The sequence below is a fragment of the Ochotona princeps genome, chromosome 9 (assembly GCF_030435755.1).
Source record: "Ochotona princeps isolate mOchPri1 chromosome 9, mOchPri1.hap1, whole genome shotgun sequence".
In the NCBI taxonomy this organism is placed as follows: Eukaryota; Metazoa; Chordata; class Mammalia; order Lagomorpha; family Ochotonidae; genus Ochotona; species Ochotona princeps.
Genome location: NC_080840.1, coordinates 47,454,992 through 47,481,867, shown reverse-complemented (window position 1 = coordinate 47,481,867; position 26,876 = coordinate 47,454,992). Strand labels below are relative to the sequence as shown.

Here is a 26,876-nt window from a genome sequence, read left to right as displayed (position 1 = left end):
TTTTCAATACCTACTTAATAGTTAAGAATTGCATAAATGCCGAAGTAACTGTGCATCTTACCTCGGAAAACACTTGATTCTTGCTTGTGAAAGTGGATTGTCAGAGAGTTTGCAGTGTATGAGTTATTGTGAAGAGTTCGAAGCAGGGTTATTGAACTCTGATGGATCACATAGCATCTGCCGAGGATAACTGTGACTCACAGCACACAGTAAAGCAAGGTGGTGGGAAGATGTTTGAGACTGTGCATGTGTGCATTTTGTGTGTTCCCTACAGACTTGACTGGGTGAAGTTTTCTGTGTTCTCCTAGAGTCTTCCACAGACAAAGGTAGCATAAACAAGCCAGAAGCCTTATTGTGCTCAAATTGTTCTAATATCAATTTCATCAGAAAAAAATTCGCATTCTCAAAACAAATGTTTTATTAGGACCGACTGTTCTAGTTTAAGGGTTTATCTATATTCCTCCTAATAGCCATTTTGGTTTGGTAATATTACGTCTCCATTTTATTATGAAGAAATTGAGGTAAATGTAAGTGAAATAACTTAAGATAAAAACTTATGCAGCCATCATATGGCAGTGCTTTTTAATATTGCATTAAGCTAATAATCACGATACCTTTAAGCCGGGTTTGTTATTGGTGAGGTTTAGGAGCACAGAGCAGCACAGGCCCTTGTGAGTGGAGGGCTCACCAGTTTTTCCAAGGGATCATGTTTGGGTATGTGTTTGACTCCATAGCCATCATGGATGAACCACTTCTGAGCCACCATGTCTTCAAATTCTTCTGCATTGAATTTGGTGAAGTCCCATTTCTTTGATATGTGGATCTGCCAGCAACCATGGACCTTGAGCTTGGCCCTTTTTAGGGCCCCAACCACGTGTTCCTTGTTTTGCATCTTGCTGTGGATCAACATGTTGACTTGGCAAATGTGAACCCTGGCTACTGTGCTTTGGGGCTTTTGAAAGGCATACCTGTCTTCAGCCTAGGTGAGGAACAGAATTAGGGCAGAGGCAGGAATGGCCACTGTAAAGGGATATGTCCAAGGTCCCACAGGGCAACCCATACAAGCAACAGGGTGCATAAGCAAAAAGGAGGCTGCTGTTTGCAGCCGTTGCACATCAGGTGCCCATGAAGCAAGGGAGCTGGTGGGCTTAATTAGCTGCGGAGATCATAGTACTTTTAATAGGATAGGTGTGTACTTTTGAAGTTGGATTTATTGTGGAAAGGTCCACTTTAAAAAAAGTTTTGATGTCCAATCATAATGTTGTCATACGTCTATCTCTTGTGTTGTAATTCTAGTCTGTATTTCTGTTGTTTGGTACTCTGTCAAAGTGAAGAATAGCAAGCTGTTGCCGCTTAAGTAATTTGGATCCAGTTACAACAGTGTGTTTGGTTTCATTCACTGCTTAGTATGCGCTCAGTATGAAGCTTGACTTTATCTTCCATCACTGATAATTGGCTAAAGGTAATATCAATGGGGTTCCAGTCATAATGTAAACATGCTGTGCTCCATTACCATTAGAAATGTTTATTGCTTTGAGTATTTCATTAGTGTCCCTGGTTCCTCTTCATTACCCAAACTCTTTGTGGAATAGAAATATTTAACATAAGACATCTTGAATTTTTTTCTGGTTTTGAGGAGTACCATTTTAGATTGCTAAGTAGGCACTTAACAATTCATATCCCATTGAGAGTTGGTTGCAAATGTGAATGAATGAATAACTAATGATACTTTGAATGGGCTTTTTGTACAGTGGTGACTAAAACTGAATTGAGGGAAGACAGGAAGAGTTTAAGGAATGAACTGTGGCTAAGGAGATTGTAGGTTCAACTCTTAGCTCCTTTTCTGTTAGCCATGTAATCTTAGACAAAGCGCTAAATTCCATGAGTTTCAGTACCCTCATCTATCAAAAGTACTTTTGTCATACTGTGATGTTGGATGAACTCAACTAGGCTGCACAAATAATACATAAGAAGTACTTAGCAAATCACCTGTCATGAAGTAGACTCGCAGCAAAATTGAGAGATGCTGCTCAGGGCAGGACAAGCGTGAAGCTGCAGCTAAGTTACGGCCAGGGAGCTGTGGAAGCGAGACTTCAAAGCTGGGGAGTGGGCCAGGAGGAGCCAGGATCAGAAGGACAGACTGCAGAGAGGTCAGATGGATAAACAAGTGCTTGCAGTGCAGCTGTGGCTTAGGAGCAAATCTCTTCAACATGTGATTTCATTCATTCATCTCTTTTCTGTACCTAAAAGTACAGATGATCCTTAATTTGTGATGGGGCTGTTCCCCATAAACCTGTTGTAAATTAAAACTATTGCCAGTCAAAACTGCATTTAATGCAACTCATACCCGGAAATAGGTACAGCTTTTGGTTGTTGAATCTTGCAACTGTGGGATTGTTTAGGGAGAGGACTGGACACAGCAGTCTTTGGGAGATCAAATTCAAAATGCCAAGTGTGGTTTCTGATGGCTGCATGTTGCTCCTGCACCACTGTAAAATCAGGAAATCATTAAGTTGAACCCTGTATGTCTGTGGCCATCTGTGCATAGAATGTATAACGCAGTGAAAGCTGTGGACTTCAATTGGTATACGAATATTGGTGTATCCATCATAATCAAAGTACCACACACAAGTGTTACTAACAGGGGAGGCTAAAAAAGATAGGGCTAACATTATCTGATGATTTTCCTGGAGGATGGATGCCCCATGGCTGGAGAGTACACTTGGGTTGACATTGTGTTCTCAGTCATGTTTACAAGATCCATGTTCCTGGTGGTAGGGCAGAGGGAGCACTCTGGCTGAATTCGCCTACTGAAGGTGGCAGGGTTTGGTACTCAGAGCACAGACTCTGGAACACAGACCTTGGTTTATGGCCCTTTTCTGTGCCAGTGGACATGTCTAAGCCTCATTCTGTCATCTGAACATAGGAGGATATCCCTGAACCTTTGAGATGAACTAAAGGGACTCATCTGTGGGAAGTGATGGGTAGGATAGCTGCTATTTGGGAAGTGATTGCTTCAATTGTCTATGCTTCATAATAAACTGCTCCACAGCTTAGGGGCTTTGAACACTGAGTTCTTATTTCCTATGGTTTTTTGTGAGCCAGGAATTCTGATAGGACTTGGTGGGCAGTCTTTCCACTCCATGTTGTGGCACTTGGGACCACACCCTTGGGTGCACCCAGCTGGTGGCTGTGCTAGGCTGGAAGGTCTGAGAGGGCTTGCTACAGAGTCTGTGACTCTGTTCTATCACATGTCTTCTCTCTCCATGTGGCCAGCTTGGGCTTTCTCCCTGCATCGTGGTTTAAGGGCAGAACAATATTTCCCCACGATGATTGGCATCTGAGAGCAAAGAGGAGTTGGCTAGCATTCCTCAAAGCTCAGCCCTGTACTGAACTGTGGTCTTGTATCACAGACTATGGAACAAAGAAAGCTACAAAGGCAGCTCTGATTTGAGGAGAGGGAGAACAGTGTTCTCTTTGGCTGGAAAAACAATATTTGCCTACTGGAAGGCAATGTTATAGAAGCTAGTTTGAATATTGCTGTAGTATTTGTCCTAGCTGATTTTTCAAAGTCAACAGTGTGCTGCAAAGCAGAGTGAGGTATCCCAGTTGCTGTGGGAACTGAAATATAGGTGTGGTTAAGGAACCATCTAACTTGGCTACCTTGTCTTAGAGTTAAAGGGAGCTTAGTATAATTGTACTTATTGTTATTCTGCCAACAACTTGCATCCACTTTAGCACACCATTGACTTACTATTTTGTCTCAGGTCAGGAGATTGAGATCTACAAAAAAGTCACTAAGGCAAACAGAGCCATACTATGTAAGTATGCCATCTGCCCTTTTATTTATACCATAGCTAAAGAAAAAATAAACTTGGTCAGAAGTGTGAACTCACATCAACTTCCATATTTGAGATTTTGCTGTTTGATTTTCTTTTGGACTGGAATGTCCTTCCTTCCCTTCTTTTCCCTTTTCGTTGGCAAAGGAACATTTGTCTTTGAAGAAGCCGTCCACATGTCACTTCCTCCATGCAGCCCCCATTGACATACCTGGCAGCAAGTAAACTGATCTCTCACTTCTTTGGTGGTTACATTACATATTGAAAGCTTCTACCTTAGCGATCTTAACTTGTGTTGTATTTACATATTTATGAAGGATAATCAGGTCACCGAATAGTTGGTAGCATAAAGAAACTAATTTCAAATCTGCTACTATGTGCTTTACAGGGAGATACAAAGCAGGGAATCAATTGCTTTTGGGAAATTTGCTAATAGAGAAGATAAATATGTATTTAACACACAATCTTAATTTCAGGGATTTTTAAAATTTTTTTAAAGATTTATTTTTATTACAAAGTCAGATATACAGAGAGAGGAGGAGAGACAGAGAGGAAGATCTTCCGTCTGATGATTCACTCCCCAAGTGAGCCGCAACGGGCCAATGTGTGCCGATCCGGAGCCAGGAACCAGGAACCTCTTCCAGGTTTCCCACGCGGGTGCAGTGTCCCAAATCCTTGGGTCGTCCTCGACTGCTTTCCCAGGCCACAAGCAGGGAGCTGGATGGGAAGTGGAGCTGCCGGGATTAGAACCGGCGCCCATATGGGATCCCGGGGCGTTCAAGGCGAGGTCTTTAGCCGCTAGGCCACGCCGCTGGGCCCTTCAGGGATTTTTTATATTTGTACAGGGTATATGAAAAGTCTTTGAACCACTGTGATTGAAGGAAGCCCTTGAACTATGGAGATATGAACTATGTTTGGCAGAAAGTCGCTTAGAAAAGGCCTTGCTTCCTGTAACAGTTAAGTTATAAGTCACCGATATCTCTGACATTTGGTGCTTAAGTAGCAGGTGCAGTGCCCACAGAAGTGAAGAGAACTGTGGCCTATGTCTGCTTAAAGATTATTATTTTGTATGGGTAAGGGCTTCCTTGTTGTGTCATGATGTGGGTACCCTAGCCAGTTGGGGCCAGGAATTCCTAAGAAATTTTCAAGGTAAAAATAAAGCACTGTTTAGTTTCTTTGTAAGCCAGACATTTTTTTAAATGGGCAAATGAAAATTATCCTTGAATTTGCCTTTACTTGATGGGTTCTTGTAAGCAGTCAGCTTTCACTGTTGTAAATAATGACTCTGAAATCTCAGTGGCTTATCCATCAAAGGCTCAGACTTCTACTTGACCACATTGTGATATGGGGATATTCATCCCAGGGTTCAGACAGAAGGAGCAGTTTTATTTCTAGTCTGGTAGTTTTGGGGGTAGAGAAACAAAAATGATGGTGGAACCACATGGTAACTTCTCAGATTTTCTTTCAGAAAATGGTAAATAAAATAAGTAAAATTAAAATAAGTTCAATTAAAACAAGCAATGAATAGGAAACAAACAGGCATGTTAGTAGGGAGCTGAATTGAAAGTGGAGGAGCCAGGACTTAAACTGGTGATCTGAAATGAGATTGAAAAGGAAGAATCAAAACTTTTTGAAATTCAAAAGTACATTGAAACATCCAAATATCGAAGTATCCATGCTAGGTGTATTACCTTCCACTACTCTAGCTAAATATCTGATATAGGCTACTTAGAAAGAGGTTTACTTCATTTCATGGTTTTGGAGGTTCACAGAAAAAAAAGGACAGGTTGAGCCCCACAGAGGGCTGCACTGGTAAGGTGGCTGCAGAGAAAGGTCAAATGGCAAGTCAGGAAGCAGAGAGAGGCTAACCTGGACCCTCAGGCTTTGCAAACCAACCATCCCTAAACCCTATCCTCTTAGTAAGGATCTCTCAGTAGACCCGCAAGCTACACACTACAATTGGATTAAACTTCTGCTCTTAATCCGTCAATCATTAACACTAAGACTTTGTGGACCAAGACTTTAAAACATGGATCTTTGGGGGAGATGCAATTGATATTCAAACCAAAGCACTGAAGAAAATTTTGATGTTCATCCTCATATAACAAAAGTCAGACTGATGAACTAAGCAGTCCCTAGAAGAAATGTCTTATTGCGCTCACAGCATATTAAAGTACACATTTCTAGTGTGCCTGTTGGATGAGTTTAGGCAGGTTGCAGACTATTTAATTTAAAGGAGAAAATGGGTCCACCACCAGCATTTCCCTGACGGGGCACTACTGCTCACCAAGAAGGTTCACCTGTAGACCACAAAAATCCCACTCCTGTTTTTAAATTTGCTTCAAATGTAATCTTTTGCAAGAAACCTTGGATCACTTCTATAATTGTAAATCACGTTGTTCCTAGATGTAGTAGTATTTGAATTTTTTTAAAAAAGACTTATTTATCTGAAAGATAGAGTTATAGTTGCAACTATTGGAGCTATACCTGCCTGAAACCAGGAGCCGGCAACTTCTTGTGCATCTCCCATGTGGGTGCAAAGGCCCAAGGACTTAAGCTCTTTTTGCTTTCCCGGGAACACTGTCAGGGAGCTGTATCAGAAGCAAGCAGCAGGGATGCCCACATGAGGCACTTGCACCACTGGTGGCCACTTTGCCTGCTGCGCCATGATACTCAGTCCCTGGTGTTTGCATTTCTAGTGAACATATTTCATACTGCTTTGTATTATAGTTAAATATTTACTATTCAATCCCCAATTATGATAGTGTTTTATTCCTTTCTGGGTTTCCCACAGTGCCCAGTGTAGAGAAATACAAAAGAAAGAACTCAAGAAGTTATTGCTCAAGTTCATAAATTATAATCTTGACATGCACATGTTAACTTTACCCTTGAGGCATTCTCAGAGCATAAGGTGCACACAAGGTGAAGATAATTATTTATGATTACTGCAGGCCCAGACTCAACAATGCAGTAAGCAAGCTCGAGAAAAACTGGCAAATGGTGAGACAAGCCCTGCAGAAGAGGGCTGTGGAGGTATGGAGGGGTGGGGGCAGGCTGAGAAGTGATCTTAGACCCCTGTTCCTCTGACATTTAGATTAGTTTGTTCCTTTTAGGCATTTCTATTTATAGTTTCCTAGTATTAAATGGTAATTTGTTATATAGGTCTTACTTTTAATAAGCTGTTTTATTTAATAAGTTGTTGATGTGGTTGACCGAAGTTACACAGATACTTATAGCAAGAAATGTAAATATAATTTTAAAGGATCAAATATGACATTAAGTGGAAAAGGATTAAAATTATATTTGAGATATGGGGAGCACTTTCATTTATAATACAGAACATGAATATTTTTAGATTGATACTGGATTGAACTGTGCTTGTTCAATTTTGTAAATCAAGGAATTGGCCTACATCTTTGATCTGTGTGTTTAGGGTTTATAGTGACACACCTTATAAAAACTCAAAATAGAAATCCCATCTTCAGAGGTAATATAGTGCAGAGACCTGAGAAGAGAAGGTCTTAAGGTGCTGTTAATTAGCAGAAATTTGAAGCACACAGTCTCAAAGCAATTAAGGCCAGTAATTGAATATTTGGATGCAGAATGTAGTAGTGCCTGTGGCCAGAAAGGGTACCCAGGCTTCCATACAGAAGTTAACCTTATACAAAGGATGTTGAACAATTCAGAAAGAAAAATAGGGGTCTATGTGCATTTGTCTGGTAGCCAACTGCAGTTTTGAATGGCAACACATGGTAGGTTGTGTGTTAAATCTTGCAAAATTGAGTGCTCTATCATCCACCTATCTTATGTAAATACAGCACATCAATTACTCTTGGAAGACTTAGGAGTATTTTAGCCATGGTGACTTTTGTTTTCCTCTGGATTGATTAACATTTCTAGGAAAAAGGAATTGGTGCTCATCCAAAGGCTACAAACAGAATTGGCTTCATTGGGCAGACATTGTGGTGCAATGGGTTAAACTGCCACAGTGGCATCCCATATTGAAGCCCTGTTCAAATGCTGATTGGTCTGCTTCCAATCCAATATCTGGCTATTGGGCCTGCTAAAGCAGAAAGCGGTGACTTGGAAACTTGGGTTTTTTCCACTCACATGGGAAACCCAGATGGAGTTCCTGGTTCCTGAATTTGACCTGACCCTGCTCCTAATGTTGTAAGCATTTAGGGATTGAGCCAGCAGATGAAAGAATCTCTGTCTCTCCCTCATTCTTTGTCACTCTGCCTTAAATAAATTTGAAGCCAAATCAAAAAGTTACCTGTGCATATTTCTGGTTAGAGGGAAAAAGATAATTCTGAAAAGCTCGGGATGGAAAGCGATTTTATGATTGAGATCCTCCACAGTGTTTCTAAGAGTCTCTTGGCTTGAGATTTGATTAATATATAAGCATACTTTTAAAAAGAAACATAAAATAAATTTAAGACAGAAAAATGTTTCAAGAAAGGAAAAAGAAAGAAAATGTTCCATTTAGAAAAACTTCAGTGGAAAGGTTTAATATTTTTTTGGCATTTAAAATATAATTTATCTGAGATAAAGAGGGAGAGATAAATTTTCCATCTACTACTTCATTCCCATGGAAGGCCACAATAGACACATCTGGGTTAGACCAAAGCCAAGAACTGGGAAGTCCATCCAGGTCCTCAACATGTATGGCACAGGCCCAAGCAAGTTTGTGGGCCATCATCTGCTGCCCTCCCAGGCACATTAGCAATGACATGTACTGGGAGCAAAGGGAGCAACCAGGACTTGAACTAAAGGCACAAAATGGGATTCTAGCACTGCAAGCACTGGCTTAACCTGATGTGCCACAATGGCTACTGGGACATTTTTGTCTCCTGTCCTTTGCTGCCTACTCCATCACTTCCTCAGTTTTAGAAACGGATTTTACAGAAGCACAGAATTTAGAGATCTCTATCCTGATTTAAAGAATTAAGTATTTAAAAGATAAAGGGATTTAGGAACAAGCTGTTAAAAGCTACTAACATATTTTGGTATGTGTACAGAACATTAACACAAATTGTAGTTAAGTTTCAAATTATTGGAATGTCTCATGCACAGAAAACTTGCAAAATGTGGAGTGAATATATTTAGGAATTACTGGTATAGCTTTTTAAAAATGGCCATTTAAAAATGGCCAGGCAGCTCTGGGTTCCATTCCTGGCTCCAGTTCCTGCTTCCTAGAGCAGATCTGGCAGCTTCTCGGATGCAATGACTGTGGCCCAAGCCCCTGCCACCCATGTGGAAGACTGGAATTGCATCTTCTGTTCTTGGCTTTGGACTAGGCTGCTGTGTCTGGCTCTTTTTCTTTTTCTGTTCTTTCTTTCTTTCTTTCTTTCCTTCTTTCTTTCCTTCTTTCTTTCCTTCTTTCTTTCTTTCTTTCTTTCTTTCTTTCTTTCTTTCTTTCTTTCTTTCTTTCTTTCTTTCTTTCTTTCTTTCTTTCTTTCTTTCTTTCTTTCTTTCTTTCTTTCTTTCTTTCTTTCTTTCTTTCTTTCTTTCTTTCTTTCTTTCTTTCTTTCTTTCTTTCTTTCTTTCTTTCGACAGTTGGTGGGGGCAGGTGGGAAGAACCAGTTGGGAAGGCTGCCTCTCTCTCTCCAATAATTAATAAATGGAAATGCAGAGAATGGGGGCTGAAGTCCTTACCACCGGACTGGGAAGCATATTGAGGAGGTAACACTCTGACCTCTGTGGATCAGAATTCCTGTTAAGCAATGTGTGCATTTCATTATTTGCCCGATTTTACCAGGTGATTGGGAGTTGTGTACACACAACAAAGCAAGCTGCTAGCAGCACCCCAGGACTCTCAGACTAAAACCAGGCAATCTCTTCATTGCCTTCCTCCACCTCTGTTTCTGAAATTGTGTTTTCTGGTAGAAAAAAATTCCGTTGGGTGAAAAATCTTCTTTTCTCTACGTGTTTTTAGGATCTAAAGTTTGTTGGAAAATTTCTGCACTCATTCCCACTGTATTCTAAGGCCAAATTAAAAGTACTAACAGAAAGATTGCGCTTGGACAACCCTTTTGCTTTTGTGAAGGGCACTCTTAGCACTTCTCACCCCTCTCCACCCCCAGTTATGGCAACCAACCTCTCTCCACGCCATCACCCCCCACCCTACCTTTATTATTATTGTTGTTATGATGATGATGGTATTTCTTAGAGTTTGTGTGAAAGTAAACAAGAGGAGAAAACTTCTGACCCAGGCCAGATGCAGAAGGTCCTGAGGGCTAACCTTGAGGGACCCCACAGGTTCTTGAAAGAAGCATGAGGCGAGACAAGGGTGTCCAAGAGAGGGAGGACCCTGGTAGTGTTTGCACCAGCGACAACGCCTCAGCAGGGCGAAGGTTGCGGGCATACAACTGGTATTTCTGTGGGTCCAGGAAGGGCCCAGTTCCTGCTGTCGCCTCCCCTGGGACCCGGGCCACCGAGAGAAGGGGGCGGATCCTCGCGTGCCTGACACGCCCCCGCTGGGTTTATAATTCGCTGGGCGCAGGCACTCAGAGCTGCTGGCTCTCTCAGCACTGAGACTCCAGACGCACTCCTGCAGCCGCTCCCGGGCAAACTCCCAACGGACAGACCCCGCAGCCGGGGCCGACACTCACCCCTGCACTCCGGCCACCTTTCCCGCGCGCTCGTCCCGCCTGGGCGCAAGCACCGCTGACCTGGGCACCCTGCAGGATCCCCATGGCTGACCTGAGCTTCATCGAGGATTCCGTGGCCTTCCCAGAAAAGGAGGAGGACGAGGAGGAAGAAGAGGAGGGAGTGGAATGGGGCTATGAGGAAGGTAAGTTGCTCATCGGTGCCGCCGAGCGCCAGGCTTTGAGCGCTGCTTCAGTCGCAGATTCCGAGCACCCACGAAGTATCCGATTTGTCGCTGGGGTCCCAGTGGCATCCTCACTCCTAAGTGCGCACATTTCTAGACGCTGCGGTGAGGGGTGAGGCGCTCTGGTGAGGGGTGCTCGCCGCCTGCATTAGCGCCTGGGGGTTGCATCAGGGTGGGCCTTCCTCACTGGCAGCTGGCAGTTTGCACCTGCTGCAAACCCCTAGGAGGAATACTTAAGCCGTGCCTCTACCCGTTCTTTTTAAACATAACACCTTGGGAAGATAGCATTAGCACAACTCCCAGCTTCTTTTCTGGTTTAAGTTCTTCGTTAGCAGAAAGCACTTTAGTCTTCTCTTCAAGGAAGCTAGCCACTCTCAGCTCCATGGAAAATATAGTTTAAATCCGAAACTGTGCCATTGGGGCAAAGAGGTCAATTTTTAAGAAAACTTGGTATTCGTGATTCCTGGAGCTGTGGGGTCCCTAATACAGATAACTGTTCATGCTGATATTTACTACAGATATTACAGATACATATAATTTTAGCTATAAAGATTTAATATATGTGGGTTTATCTATACACACATTCTTTAAAGTACTGTATTTGCATTAATGATAAGAGATGTTTATTCGCTAGCCCCAGACTTAGGTGTTTGGGGCACAAAGCAGCTGTTAAGTGAACCAATGGGCAGGAAAACTTTTGTGCATTTGTAATATAATCGCTTTAAGATGATCTAAATATCTGACACTTAGAAGTTGTTACATCGTGTGGGCGAATAACACACTTTATTGGTCCTGGAGTTTGTGATATTTGATAATGATGAATCATTCAACAGATGAAAACAGATATTCATACACATTTACTGTGTTTCATCTGGAAAGGCTAGTTGTAATGTCAACTTTTGCATGCTGAATTTCATTGTCACTTGCTGCATTTTTCGATACCCATTTTTATTGTATCTCATTTTGTTCCTAGGTGTGGAGTGGGGCTTGGTGTTTCCTGATGCTAATGGAGAATACCAGTCTCCTATTAACCTGAATTCCAGAGAAGCTAGGTATGACCCCTCACTGCTGGATGTCCGCCTCTCTCCAAATTATGTGGTGTGCAGAGACTGTGAAGTCACCAACGATGGACACACCATTCAAGTTATCCTGAAGTCAAAATCAGGTATACTCGGGGACTGTGCTTGTTCTGTGTCCACTGGAGGTCACAGAACTGAGGAACTCTGCTTTAACTTGTCAGACTTGAAAAGTGCAATGAATATAGCTCTGTTTTTCAGGACACTTGTGTATGTTAGAAAGTGCTATTTTGGGGAGGGGATGTTATTTTCTGAAAGAATTTTGACAGCATAAAAGGGTGAAATTATGAAGACATCAATTGGTGGTTCTACTTTAAGACATTCCTGGAACCACAGTTTGGTCAACTTACGCTTTATGGAATATGAAGAACATTCATGTAGCTATTTGCATAAGAACTTTGTCCTAAATTTTTGAGTAACTTTAATCACTTAGATTTTTATAATCAGTGTTTAACTTTGTAAGATGAAAGGCTAGGGTTTTTTTTTTTGCATAATCCAAAACAAACTGTTAAAGTCTACTGTATTAATGTGACAGGAATAATTCTAGGCAATAGCCATCAAAAACACCCTTTAAATTCTGATGAAGATTTAAGTGATAATGCTTTGCTTTTGTTTATTCATTGTTACAGCTTCTGCTTTCTTCATCTTGTTTGAGATGGGCTGTGTTTTGAGGAGAACATGTTGGTTAATTATCGAGGAAACCCGTTTTTGGCTTAAATGTAAGGAAGAGGAAATCATTCTAAAAAAAAAATTAGCATTGTCAGGTTTTTCAGAGTGAATAGTAACTATCTTTTTCCCTTGGGAAGAATGTAAAATTAGAGATATTGAAATAGTAGGACATGTTTTATAAACATGGAATAACTATACTTAAGTTAATTTCTAATGGACGGATTTAATATTTTGAACTGTAGAAATTTTCAGGCTTTTTATTGGCAACATGGGTACTGATTTTCAATTATGGATTTTTTATTCATTGTAGATATTTCTGAGCTTTAATTTGGAATCCACGTAAGTCATGGACCATGTAGTCTTCCTCACTGTTTTTGGAGCCAAGCTATGGGCATTGTCCAACAGATTCTGGGTTTTATACATACTTATTGGAAGAGATAGTTTGAAATGCAAAGTCAAACATCATATTTTGGTGGGAGTGGTTTATCTAGGATGGGACATTATACTCTCAAAGTGTCACAGTTGGATTAAATTTTCACCTTTTAATTCCTTATCATGGAATTAAATTTCATCATATAAGGCCCCAGGGGACATGCAGACAATGTTTAAACTGTGAAAGTAAGTGTCTTTGTCACATCTGATACTTGAGTGGAGTTTGCCTGGGATGCCAGACTGGGTTGGAGGTCCTTTTGGTGTCCTTTGATGATGATGCCATTGTTGGCTTCCAGCTCCCAGTGCTGTGTTTTTACAGAAATGGTGGGGCTTTCCTTTCCAGCTCCCAGTGTCCTTCTCCTTTTCCTCTCTCTGGAAGGTTTTATAGTTCCCTTTGTTTTCAAATTTTATAACTGTTTGGCTTGTGTGGTTCTTTTGCTCAGTCTCTGTGGTGGATACTGAGTCTTTTCAATCAACCTAACTATCTTCTGTTTCTCAGAAATATGTTTCAGAAGATAGATATATTTACCCTGTGTCGCCTTGCACAATATACAAATGTATAAAATATTATCCTGTAAATATACAGAGTTCTTCAATGCTTGCTAAAGTTTTTTTTTTTTACAATGACAGAAGTTATGAGTGCCAAATTTGTTCTGAAATTTGTCCAGTTCCACTCAAAAAAGGAAATCTTTATTTTTAAGATTTCTTTTCTTTTCTTTTTTTTTTTTTTGAAGGCAGAGTTATAGACCGAGAGACAAAGAGAGAGCTGTTCCTTCTACTAGTTTACTCTCCAAATGGCCACAACAGCGGCTGTGTCAGTAGAAGCCAGGAACCTAGAACTCCATCCAGATCAGGTAGCAGGAGACCAAGATCCTGGCCCAAGATCATTATTTGTTCGCTTTCCAAGCACATTAGCTTAGGATAGGGAGTGGAGCAGCCAGGTATTCAAACTGGCACTCATATGAGATGCCATTGTCACCAGTCATGGCTTAACCTACTGTGCCGCAATGCTGACCCTCCACCCCCCAAAAAGGAAAATTTCATCTTTTCTTATTATTTCATTGATTTCTATGTTTTCATTTTTTTCTTCTCTTTTGGTTGCTCCTACATTTTCTTTGATTTTTTAAAAATTTGTTTTCTACTTTTTGGTAGACTCTCCTAACTTACATTTTTATCTTTCAATCTTAATATTGAACTTTTTTTCCCCTTTATTTTTATGACACAGTTTAATAGACATTGGGGTTCCCCCCTTAGTATTGAGCTTTTAAAAATGATTTATTTATTTGAAAAGCAGAGCAACAGAGAGGGAATGGAAAAGACAAAAAGAGAATTTTCCATCTCCTGGTTTGCTACTCAAGTAGCAACAATGAAGTCAGGAGTCTGAAACTACATGACCCAAGTACTTCGGCCATCTGCTGTTTTCCTAAGTGTATTAGCAGGGGCTGGATCAGAAGCAGAGCAGCGGGGATTTAACCAGCACTGATATATGAGATGTTAGAGTGGAAATATCAGTTTAGCTTGCTGTAGCACAATATAGACCCCTCTTGAATGTTTAATTTCTGCTTTCATATTTTTCCTTTCTAAAATAAAAAGAAACAAATTAAAAATAATTTCTAGAATAAAAAGTATACATATTTTACAATGTTTAAGCATGTAGCATCCAGTATTTATTTTGTGAATGGAGGATCCTTTTTTCCCCTCTCTATTAAATCTGTGTATATATCTGTTTATTCTGATTTCCTTCCTCTCTGAAGACACCAAAAAAGATTTACAGAAGACGGAATAAAAAAAGTTTATTTTAATGAAAATCATGTCATTTACTAATATGAGGGCTCTTTAGAAAGTTTATGGAAAATGTGTGTAATGAAACATTATATAAAGATTAAATTTTTTGTACTAAAAGCTTATCTTTTATTCTATTTTCATGAACTTAAAACACCTTACTCATTGATTTTTAAAAGCAGAGAGAATGAGAGTGTAATATATATATGCTGATGGAGTCTAGACTCAGAAAGTGGTTCTTTCAAATGTCCACAATAGTTTGGTCTGGTACAGGCTGAAGACAGAATCTAGAACTCCATCAGCGTCTAGGAACTTGGGCCTTCTGCTAATATTGGCCCAGGTGCATTATCATGGAGTGGGATCATAAGTGAAGTGTCTGGAAATTGAAAAGATGCTCCTATATGGGGTGCATTGTCATAAGCAGTTAACTTACTTCACCACAATGCCAGCCCCTCCACAAACTTTTTGAAACACCCTTATTATTTTTGGTCTCTTTCTTTTGTTTTCTAGATACAGCTCAAAATGTCTCATGGTCTTTGACTTGTTGTTCACGTTTAGAATGAGTCTGAGAAGATCTGGAGCACCGCACATCATTGGCAGGGATTGGGGTCTGGTTACCTTCACAGTAATGTCCTTAGACAAGGTCCTAGCCATATTGTTAGTAGCTGACATCAGCTCCTCTGGGTTTGCCTGTTTGGTGTTGGTGTTTTTGTCTTTTTGTTATGCTTCGGAGGGAAAGTATTTTGGCTCATACCTGCATGCCACACTCTGGTTGCTGGCCACAGACCGCAGAGTCATGCACCTAGATAGGTGTGCCTACGTTGCCTTCATCTTCTAAGAGCTGACTAGTCATGGTCAATGGGATCAGGAAGTACAACTACTGCCTTTAGAGACATGAAATCCATTTCTCTGTGTTGCAGTATCTCATATTCTGAAGTATCTAATGCCCACATCTCCCGAATCTTCCCTGCTGTCTTAGAGAATTCAACTGTATAACGCAATACCTTAGGCTGAGTAATCCACTAATCATAGGAATTGATTTCTTATGGTTTTCTGTGTCTGGGGAAGACTGCTTTCTGCACTGAAGAGCGTGTCTTGCTGTTGTTGCCTTGTCACATGATAGAGGGGACAAGGGGCCAGATGGGCCCCCTCAGTCCATTTCTGAGCACTAATCACCATCTGATGACCTCCCTCTTCATACTCGGCCTTAGGGATTAAGTATGCATGTGAGGTATGGAGGGCCACAGGCATTTAGTCCATAACACCTAGGTTCTGGAAACAGAATTGCCTGTCTGTTGCAACCTCCTTCTTATTGAGGTTACTTATCTTTCTCTGTTTGAAGTTATTAACCAGCTGGAGAGCCTATTCTAATGATTTTTGTCATTTCATTTCTACTCTTATCTCGCGTGAGTTTTACCATGCTAGTATCCATTCTAATGCTGAGTTAAATTTAAAAAAATCAAATAATAAATGCTTCTGCATGCTTGTGAGAGCATCTATTTTCGTTAAAGATTTACTTGTTTTTATTGGAAAGGCAGATTTACAGAGACGAGAGAAAGAGTGATAGATTCTCCATCCGGCTGGAGCTGAGCCAATCCAAAGCCAGGAGCCAGGAGCTTTCTCTGGGTCTCCCACACAGGTGCAGGGTCCCAAGGCTTTGGGCCATCCTCAACTACTTTCCCAGGCCATCAGCAGGGAGCTGGATGGGAAGTGGAGCAGCCAGGATATGAACTGGTGCCCATATGGGATCAAGGATGCAAATATGCAAGGCAAAGGCTTTAGCCACTAGGCTATTGTACTGGGCCCCTGTTGCTGAATTTTTTTTTTAAAGATTTATTCATTTTATTACAGTCAGATATACAGAGAGAGGAGGAGAGACAGAGAGGAAGATCTTCCATCCGATGATTCACTCCCCAAGTGAGCTGCAACGGGCCGATGCGCGCCGATCCGATGCCGGGAACCTGGAACCTCTTCTGGGTCTCCCACGGGGGTGCAGTGTTCCAAATCCTTGGGCAGTCCTCAACTGCTTTCCCAGGCCACAAGCAGGGAGCTGGATGGGAAGTGGAGCTGCCGGGATTAGGACCGGCGCCCATACGGGATCGTGGGGCGTTCAAGGCGAGGACTTTAGCCGCTAGGCCACGCCGCCGGGCCCCTGTTGCTAAATTTTAAAGGCAGAATTAGCAGGAGAGAAAGAAATTTTCCATCTGTTGTTTCACTGTATTAATGGGCTACAATGGCCCAAGTGTGGCCAGTCCAAAAACAGGAGCCAGTAGCTTCTGGGTCTCCTACTTGGTGCAAGGGTCCACAAATCTGGACCATTTTCTACTACTTTCCCATAAACATGAGCATGGAGATGGATTGGAAGTGACACAGCCAGGTCATGACCAGCATTCATAGCCTTACCTGCTATGCTACATGTTGGACCCGAATAATTCTTCCTTTTGTTTTCAAAGATTCATCTTGAAGATTTATTTTATTTATTTAAAAGGCAAAGTGATAGGGATACAGAGAGAAAGTTTCCATCTGCTGGTTAATTTCCCAAATGTATGCAATAGCCAGGTCTGGACCGGGCTGAAGCCAGAAGCCTGAAACTCCATCCAAACATCCCACAAGGATGGCAGAAATCCAGGCACTTGGACCATCATCCACAGCCTTCCCAGATGCGTTACTGGAGAGCTGAACTGGAACAGAGAAGTCAGGACTCGGATCAGTAGGCATATGGTATGCTGATATAGTGGGTTGGTGTCTTAACCCGCTGCACCACAGTGTCAGCCTGATTTATTCATCTTAAAGGCAGACTGATAGAGCGGGAGATACAGACAGAAAAAGAGAGATGGAATTTTTTATCTTCAGATGACTGCAACAGGCAGGGCTGCATCCAGGCTGAAGCTGTGAGCCAGGAATTTCATTCTCATCTTCTGTATGGGTGGCAGAGGCCCAAGGACTTGGTTCATCACCTGCAGCTTTCTCAGGCCTATATCAGGATTCTGGATAGGAAGTGGAGCAGCTAGGACTAAAATCAGCACTCTAATGTGGGACGCTGACATTGCGAGTCGTGACTTAACCTGCTGTGCCACAATGCTGTCCCCAATACTTAAATATGAAATAAAATGCATCTGTGCTTCTAAGGTTTTTAATGATAAAAAAGAGGGTTAATTAGTACTATTTTTGGGGTGTTCCACAAATGCACTTGGGACTCTTCCCAGTTTAGTCTGAGGTTATGCCATCTGTAAGACTATGGAGAATGAATGATTTGGGCTTTTGGATCATACTGGAGACTAGTGTGGGGCATTGGTGCTGGCTCCCCTTTGTGTTGGCATTGAGGCTGCAGCAGCCTATGTCTCCTGAGTAATGATAATAACTGCCTAATTGGCCAGGTCTGCCCCTTTGCAATACCAGCGTGTGTACAGGCCCTGCAGTAGCATTTAAAATGCAAATATGATCGTGCTAGTGCCTTGCTGGGTAAACTCAAGCCCCAGGCTTCTGATGCCCACATCATGACCCTTGTAACTTTTCAGTTTTTCTGTTGGAACGCAGTTGTGCTGCTGCATTTGCTCGGAGTCTGCAGATCTCCGTTTCTTCTCTCTGTTCTGAATGCACGTGCTCCTTTTTCTTAGCAATCTCTTTACACAGCACATCCCTGAAACATGGCCCCTTGACTTTCTGATCCTCACTGATTTTCTGGCCTGGTCCCTGTTGAGTGTCCTCCGTGGCCTGCACACTTTTCCTGATGTGTTCTATTTATAGACTATTCCATGTCCTTCCTCATGCACTAAGAACATCTGGCTCACGCTGAGACTGGATTCTGTATCTCTGTATCCTGCGTCATTCTCAGTATGGATGTGCTGAGCTCAATGGATGTGCTGTGGGTGGGGAAGCTTTTGAATTATGTGCTGAACTTGTCTTCAGCAAAGGACTCTAGGTGCTTAGATCAATTTAGATAAGTGTATCTACATCAAGTCCATGGGGAGTCCTCAGATTTTTCAGGAGCTTCTGGCTCTTTCTATTTCAAAGTCATAATGGCTGTGACTTAGAGCAATTAAGGAATTGCTGGTAGCAATAGTGGCATCAGTGCATGGTCTTTCTACAAGTTCTTTATTACAAGGAAATCTCATATGTCATCACCACAAATTTAATTATGTTTTTACTGAAACTAACGATGTTACAGTTTGTGTGGTTGCCCTGTTGCAACCAAATGTCATTCAGAACAATTTGATATTCATAAAGATAGGAAAGTGTACCCCTTTTGGCATGACTGCTTTCCTTACTTTTTAGATATATAAATGCCATAAAATGGAGAAGCATATCATAAGAGGATATTGCCAGCTGGATAAAACAGAGCTGCTATTTATTTTTAGTCTGTAAACACCATCAGTTTCAGAGGATGAACAGCTATGCTTTCACCTGGAAGCTTATGAAACTCTGAACTCAGTATTCCTCATTTTTTTATGACTTTGCTCATCCGCATGATTATAGCGTGGTTTAACTTTGGATTATGTATCTGCAGCAGAAGTGCAAGATACCCAGTGCCTGCTTCCTGTCTGAAAGCCAGCTCTTGGTCATCTCTCGCAGGAGGACTAGGCCTGGGCAGAATGCTTCCTCTCTGTTCACTTCAACCTTAGAGGATGTGAGATGCATGAAGAAATCGGTGTTATTGAAATGTGACTTTATTGAGCATAGTGACATCACGGCTGATAAACCTGACTTGTAGATTCCAAGTTTAATTCTCATTGCTTGGTTCTCAGCAGTGCCTACATTTGCATTTCACCCTAGAAGGACTGAAGATCCATGAGACTGTGTTGTCAGAATCAGTGTGTTCTAGACACTGTCACAGTGTAGTAGATGATAATCTATAGATGGGTCCCTTTGGGACTTGAACTTCTCATCCAAACCTGGATCTGCACGGTCTGATCCTGGTGGTTTAAACGCATGTGCTGGCTGTTTTCCCATTAAACTAAGGACTTCATTGCTGTTGAAGAAATACTGGACATTGGTCGTGTGTGGAATGTGTATTTTTTTAAAATTTTACATTTTGTTTTTATTTATTTTAAAGACAAAAATACAAAGAGAGAGGGAGAGATAGAGAGAGATGATCCATCTGGTCTGCCATGTAGGAGACATGGGCCCAAGTTCTCAGACCATCATCTGTTGCTTTCCATTTCCAAGGTTCATTAGCAGGGAACTGGATCAGAAGAATAGTAGCTGAGACTCTAGGACTCAAATCTGCACTCCGATATTCGATGTAGGCAGCAGCTTGCTGCGCTATGCCACAGCACTGGCCTCAGAGAGTAGTGTTTTGCAGCTTGATATTTTCCTGGTTCCCTGAAATCACTGTGAAGGCAAAGACCAGCTGTAACATTCATGACAAAGAAAGGGCTAGCCCACATCTCTGACAGTTTAAGATTTTCTGTGTGTGTGTGTGTGTGTGTACGGGTGTCGGGACAAAGACTGCAATCACTCTCATTTCATGTGAGCTTCCTTTCATGATACTCTTGTGTGTTTTTAGTGGTGTGGGCCTGAGGCTCTTCTAAAACAATTTTCCCCCTTCTTTTAAAAGTAGCATTTACAGAGCTCACCCTGAAGCTGTGCTTGTCAAGGGTAACATTATTGTTGTTGTTGTGTGTGAGGCATGCTTTCTTGGCCTGATGCTTTAGGCTGTACTGTATCCTGAAATTCAGAATAATCTTTCCCATTTTCCTTTTCGGTTTGGGCAGTGGGGTATGCATTGGGTAAACTCATGGTCTGCTTCCTGATTTTGCTTAAAACCAAGCTTGGGCAGCCAAGGAAAAGAGTGAGTTGGGAGACTGTTCAGAAATTGGCACTCTGGTGGAAAGAAAAACATCTCATACTTCTCCAATCCACAGAATGGATGTTTATCCAGTGGGAAGTGGGGTGAGCCTTTACTGCAGACTTGAGTATCTGTAGCCTGTTTGATCTAGGTATTTAAAACAAATTGGAGTGTCCTGGGAAAGATGAAGTATGGTGCGCCAAAGAGTAGAGGCATAGAGAAGCCACTGTTTTCAGCTCACACTCTCAGATTCTGAAATTTGAGTCAGCAGACTGGGACGTGGGTCAGAAGATTGAAAGTTCCAGGCTTTGTCCTGGGCTTGCCCACTGGGTGACGGGGCAGGTCATGCTCAGCCCCTCTCAGCCCACTTTTCTTCCCTGTCCATGGGGATGTCAGCACTGATGCCTGGGAATCGGAGTGTGACCTAAATCAGGCCATACCAGGAAGGACATGCCAATCTATGAGAATGCTTTCTGAGCATCTGTACATCTTGCCTCCTCTCTGTTTGATGTCAGGTTCATCGAGCTCAAAAATTAAAACCACTTCTTGCTGCACATGCTTTTTTTTCCTTTGAGCTGGTATGAAGTTTAGGATCAAATCAAATTTTCAGGATATGCTTAGTGCAGTCCTCATGACCTTCGTTTTGTGTGATAGCCCCTTATCCACCATGTGCCTTGTATTTCCTAATATATGGTCTCTGGCTGTGTTATATGTAACTGGTTACAACCAACTCAAAATTATTTTTAAAGCAAGTTATTCAATGGAGAATTAATCTAGCAAATAAACTATGCTGCGCCAGTTTGCTTTCTGTTCCTTTGGGATTAAGGGTAAGAATGGATGACAAAACTCTCTCTAGAGAAATGTTTGAGCTCTGTTATTAGCTCCTCAAAGTCAGTCCAAGTGTGAACAAAAATCTGTTTCAAAGAACCCAAATTGAGGGTGGGAGTGGAGTTGAATTTTGTTGGCTACTTGATTGAAAATAACCTAAACTTCTTGGCTGAAACTGACTATAGTTGGAAGTTTCTAGAGGAAAAAAATGCCCTGAATTAAACAAACTTTGTGTTGAAATTATTCCAAGGATTTCCATATGTTACTGAAGAGTGTTTCATAGAAAGTATTTTACTGCTTTGGGGCAGATTCTTGTATAGGTGTATTTTGTGTTATCCTTTAGGGGGTCCTGGTTTGGGGCAGTGGTCTGGGTTACATCCAGAAAATGGAAAATAGAGACAGGGTCTTGTGGGATTGATATTAATATTTTGAGCAACATTAATATTTTCTCATAATTTTTCTTTGAATTGTGTGTGATGCTGAGTGATTTCCTCTTTCACGTGTCTGATTTCACTGTTGCTTGAGTTAAGACTAGTTATCTTTATGAATCCTTTCATTAGTTTATGTACCCATTGTTTAAATGAAGAGCTTTCTAGTACGAACTGCTGTTCTGCAAGCATGTTTCATGAATTGATACTTTTGTAGCAAATTGTTAGTTGGTTCTGAGACTCAGGTTACATGTTTCTTAAGGTTATCTTCCTCTTCTGGAAAAGAAGAGTGGCAGGAAAGAGAGAGGTTTTTTATTCACTGGTTCACTCCACAAATACCTAATATAGGCAGGGCTGGGTTAATCTTAAACCAGGAGCGTCGAACTCCATCTGTGTCTACTGTATGGGTAGAAAGGACCCAAGCTTTTGAACCATCATTTGTTGACTTCCTGGATGCATTAGCAGGAAGCTGGGTCAGAAGTGGAATAACCAGGACCTGAACAGGCACCTCAAGGGATGCTTTAACCTGCTAGAACATAGCACCTGCTCCTTAGTTCATTTCTATTTCTTGATCAATATTAAATCTATGTCTTAGGGAGCAATTTGTTTTCCTGCCTACCTGAAGACTTAAAGAGTATAAGAAGCTAAAAATACATATTACTACTGAGTTATTTTACTTGCTTATTTGTTTATCTATTTATTTTTTCAACTCATATTGTTTCTGTGTGGCCAGTACAAACATTCCAGCCAAAGCTGAATAAGTAGGTGTACCGCTCAAGTGTGAACATTTGGCATACTGGTGAAGACACCTATTAGAATTCTTACATCTGGCATCACAGTGCCTGGGTTTGCATCTTTGTGCTGGATCCTAATTTCAAATTCCTGCCAGGCTACAACTTGGGGGACAGCAGTAACAGCTCAAGCGGTTGTATTCTTGCCATTTATGTGGGAGACTCAGACTGAGTTCTTACCTCCTGATTTCAGGCCCAGCCCACCTCCTGCTGTTGTAGGCATTTGGGAAATGAAACAGCAGGTTGATCTCTATGTGTGTGTGTCTTTTCTGCTTGAATAAATAAATGAAAATAAATAAATAAGAAAGAAGTATACATCATAGTTATGGTGTATTGTTCATTTTAGCTTTGTGAATTTATTCTTCAGAGCTCATGCGAGCTACTTGCCAAAAAAGTCTCTAATGTTTATAATGCTGTGCTAATGAATTTGTGAATATAATACAGTAAAATTTATTTTCTTTTTCAGTTCTGTCGGGAGGACCGTTGCCTCAGGGGCATGAATTTGAGTTGTATGAAGTTAGATTTCACTGGGGAAGAGAAAACCAGCGCGGTTCTGAGCACACGGTTAATTTCAAAGCTTTTCCCATGGAGGTAAAATGATGAATCATCTTTTAAAAATTTTGCTGTCCAAGTAAAGTGCTTAGCGATTTACCAAAAAGGCTTTAGTTTAAAAGTTGATGAATAGCTCTTAAATTTTGTCAATTTATATGAAGATTAAAGTGTAGTCCTTTATGTAAATGTAAGCTTGGGGCATCCTTTGAAAATTCCCTTCTAGTTCAATGAGCTTGGAGTGTGCACATGAGCAATGAGCCATAAAGGCAATCTACACGGTTAAGCTTCCTCTTTATTCTTATGAGTGTTGTAAAATTCTGCTGCTTGTGCAGAGTCAGTAGGTGCTGTGAATAGGTGATGAGCGGGAAGTTAATAACTTTTGGAGAAATCTCAGTAGTGATTAGAAATCATTTAACATTGGCAGGGTAGTTGTATTCATCCTGAACCATTTGATGAAGAGAGATTTTGAGTCACTCTTGGGGCTCTCCTGCTCTGTTCCTTCTCTGGTCAGTTGAAATCTAGGTCTGCTTTGGGACTTCTTCCAAGTTCTTTCTCCAGATGGCATATATTTGTTCCTCTCTGTGTTCCCAGCATACTTGCTATGTGTCTGTCATGGCAATGATCCCACGGATGGACTTTTCCTGACCAATGTGTGTTTCTCATTGACTATGGGCTATGGAAGACAGGGTCTACCTCTCATTGTACTTTTTATTCCTGTCACTCAGTCCATTGCGAGGCATACTGTGGATAAACAATCAGTTCTGGTATAGTACAGGGGCTGTCTCTGCTTGCATACACCTCATTTATGCCTCTTTCCATAAAGAACCTCGGTTTTCCTAGAAAGTCACACTTCAGTGAAATGTCAAGTGTACTAATTGGAACAACTGGAATGTTGGTCCTCTGTCTCTGCCTTTAGCAACCCCACATGTTTACTGAATGTTAAATAAAGAATTGGTCATGCTTGGAGCTCGCACCTGGTACTGTTGTGGTGACTGGAAATCATGACTGGTAATTTTATATGAATGCTATGTGTACACTCAAGGATGACGTTGAAGCACTTCTCAGTATGAGTTTAATTACAATTTTTAAAGACACATATGAAAGTTCAGGATATCCCTTTCTTGAAAGAAAAAAAAAAGCCAGGTCCTCAAGTTGATGTGTTTAAGTGTTTTAAGGGCAGTGGGGGAAAAGTCAAACTAAGATAGGTTGAAAAGACTAGGATTTTAAAAGGCTTAGTGGGGAAGTCTTCATGCCTTGGCTTTTGAGATACTGTTTTCTCGATACTTGGAGACATTCTCTCATTTCCCCTGCAGTGAAGCAATTCTGTGTGTCACCCTGGCTGCTGCCTCTTTGTAGCTATCTTGGGAATGAAGAGTTTACCCGAGAATGCCTGCACAAGAGGACACAAACTTGCAAGGTGGTGAGCCAGGGGAAATCAGGCCAAGTTCTGGATTGACAGTCCTCAGCCCTGTGTATTTTTAGGTTTAAAATGTCATTTTGTTGATGTGTCTCAGTTGATTTTCATAAACACTCTAGTAATTGAAAGTTTCACAGAGTGGTGCACGTAACGGTTTGGTCAAGAGCTTCTGGACAACACTCTGTGGCTGTGCTGGTGACACACAGGACTTCCAGCCCTGGGGAGGTTTAATTCCACCTGAGAAGTCTGTCATCTGAGTTTACATAGAATCATTCTCCAGATGCATAGACTGGTCTGGCTGCACAGTGGTGTTTTACTGGCCACAGTCCATTAAAGACACATACTAGTTTGTTTCTACAGGAGACTAAATTCTGGTTGTGGGGTTCTGTTTCTACAGAAACAGAAATATTTAAGAGGATGGAATTACTGAGTGTAATTTCCCCCAAATAAGTGACAAATGATACTTTGTTATCCCAGATTATCCCTGATCTAGTCCCAGTGAGCAAAAGCCCAGGAGCCCTCCTACGTAAGCTTAATGATGTGGGTGTGCAGTGTTAGAGGGAGGACTTTGTCCACTTTGTTATTTTTTTGGGTTGGGGGAAGTTGTGGATACTGAGCAGGGCTTTAAGGAGGGGAGTGCTGTTATGGCATACAAAGGTACAGGAGACGGGTCTCCGTGTGGGAGAACATTGCAAGAAATGTTTGGGTTGATGGTGCAGGCTTTGATGGGTGATGTACTGTGAGTCCCTGGTTGTGCACTGTCACCAAATACCTTCTCAGACTGCCTCAGACAGGAGTTCATGGCCACTGAGACAGAGGGCAGTAAGGGCACCCTTTTGGACACATGATTTTTGTTGTCATTGCTTTTCTTTTGAGGACAAATACTCCGTACATGAGGATGCTCTTTTTATTTTTTTCACATTATAAACTAACTCTAATATTAGTCTTACTATATACATGCACCTGTTTCATTTTGTTGATCTTACTTACAATTAAATGCATGGTTTGTTAAGCAAACACCATAAATAAATATTTAATGTTTCTGTTGCCTGATAGTATACAGGAGTGTCTTTCTACAGAAATTGATTGATCCTGTCCCTTGACTTTTTTAAAAATGGTAAATATGTGTATAGCAGCAACCTAAAGACTTGTTTGATATTACAGTAGCATTAACCCTACTTTAAAAATGAATACGATCTGTGACGTTATAATAATGTCTTTCCATAAGCAGGGTGGATAAATTATTGTTTTTCCCTCAGGAAGACTTTTCTTTTTCAAAAAAGCATATGCTTCCACAGCCATCTGATACTTCTCACCATGCTGTCATCTTGTGAACATGGATTCTAGGGGCCAGTGTTGTGGTGCAAGTAGGTTAAGCTGCCGCTTATGACACTGGCACCACATATGGGCATGTTAGTTTGAGTCTGGCTATTGTGCCTTTGATCTGACTTTTTTCTAATTGCCTTGGAAAGCAGTGGATAGTGGCCAGATACGTGGGAACATGCCACCCATGTGGGAGGCTGGGATGGAAGTCCTGACTCCTGATTTGGTTTTGGCTCAGTTCTGGCTGATGTGGTCATTTGGGGGTTGGTAAACTAGTGGATGAAAGAGTCTCTCTTCATTTCAATTAATTAATTAATTAATTAAATCTTAATAAAAATCAATGTTGAATTCTACTATGAACACTCCAGTTTGTGCATAAGTGGGGGTTCCTTAGCAAAAAATAAATAGTGGTGCTCCACTTTCCTACTGTTATTTGAAAACAGAATAGATGTCCACATTTCCAATATTCAGTATATTCTTTAAGAGACCTAGACTGAGTTTGGAATCTGGAATGCTTTTATTTAGTGTGTGTGTGTGTGTGTGTGTGCGCGCTACATTGTGATATTTCATCAAGACATTCACAAGAGTAGAATGTTGTGGATTTAAGAGAAGTTTGAGGTCCACTACAGTTTTATTTATTTATTTATTTTTGTTCTGGCAAGTATGAGAACCTTTGATCTTGGACATCAGATGGATTAACTCATGAAGCCCTACTTAAATGCTACATGAGCTTTTCCATTTTGCTAGTGTGAACTGTACATCTACTGTGCCATTGCAGTTATTGACTTCAATTTTTTTATACCTCTGGGGTTCTGGGTTTAAGTTATAAGCTGACATTCTGTTTTCAGCCTATGTATCCTATTTACACAGTTTTTTCTCCCTGAGGACACCATCTTGTTTTGTTGTTTCAAAGTATCCTGCCTCTGTAGTCTATATAATTATTGGTGAATTGTGATTGATGTTTATGCATAATTACCTACTCTCATAATTCTTTTTTGCTTCTATTTTGTTTTTAATTTTATGATACAATTCCATAGGTTCTGGGCTTTCCCCTACTCCCACTCAAGTTTCTTCCCCTTCACTGATTTCCTTCATATTATTGCAATGTGTCCTTCATAA

General features: G+C 41.1%; 1 protein-coding gene and 1 non-coding gene across 3 annotated transcripts in view; one reads left to right on the top strand and one right to left on the bottom strand.

Annotated features, from left to right (window-relative positions):
* Positions 1-1,028: 1,028 nt before the first annotated feature.
* On the bottom strand, positions 1,029-1,162 carry LOC118757559 (small nucleolar RNA SNORA70). The gene has a single exon (XR_004995264.2). It is a non-coding gene; the product is annotated as a small nucleolar RNA SNORA70 (small nucleolar RNA).
* Positions 1,163-10,438: 9,276 nt separating this feature from the next.
* The window catches only part of CA8 (carbonic anhydrase 8), a 77,238-nt gene continuing 60,800 nt past the window's right edge, over positions 10,439-26,876 (top strand). For both annotated transcript variants that reach the window (XM_004588005.4, XM_058668654.1), the window contains exons 1-3: positions 10,439-10,632; positions 11,645-11,836; positions 22,932-23,056. In XM_004588005.4, coding sequence (XP_004588062.1) covers positions 10,533-10,632; positions 11,645-11,836; positions 22,932-23,056 — 417 coding nt within the window. In that variant the 5' untranslated portion in view covers positions 10,439-10,532. The remainder of the gene's footprint in view (positions 10,633-11,644; positions 11,837-22,931; positions 23,057-26,876) is intronic.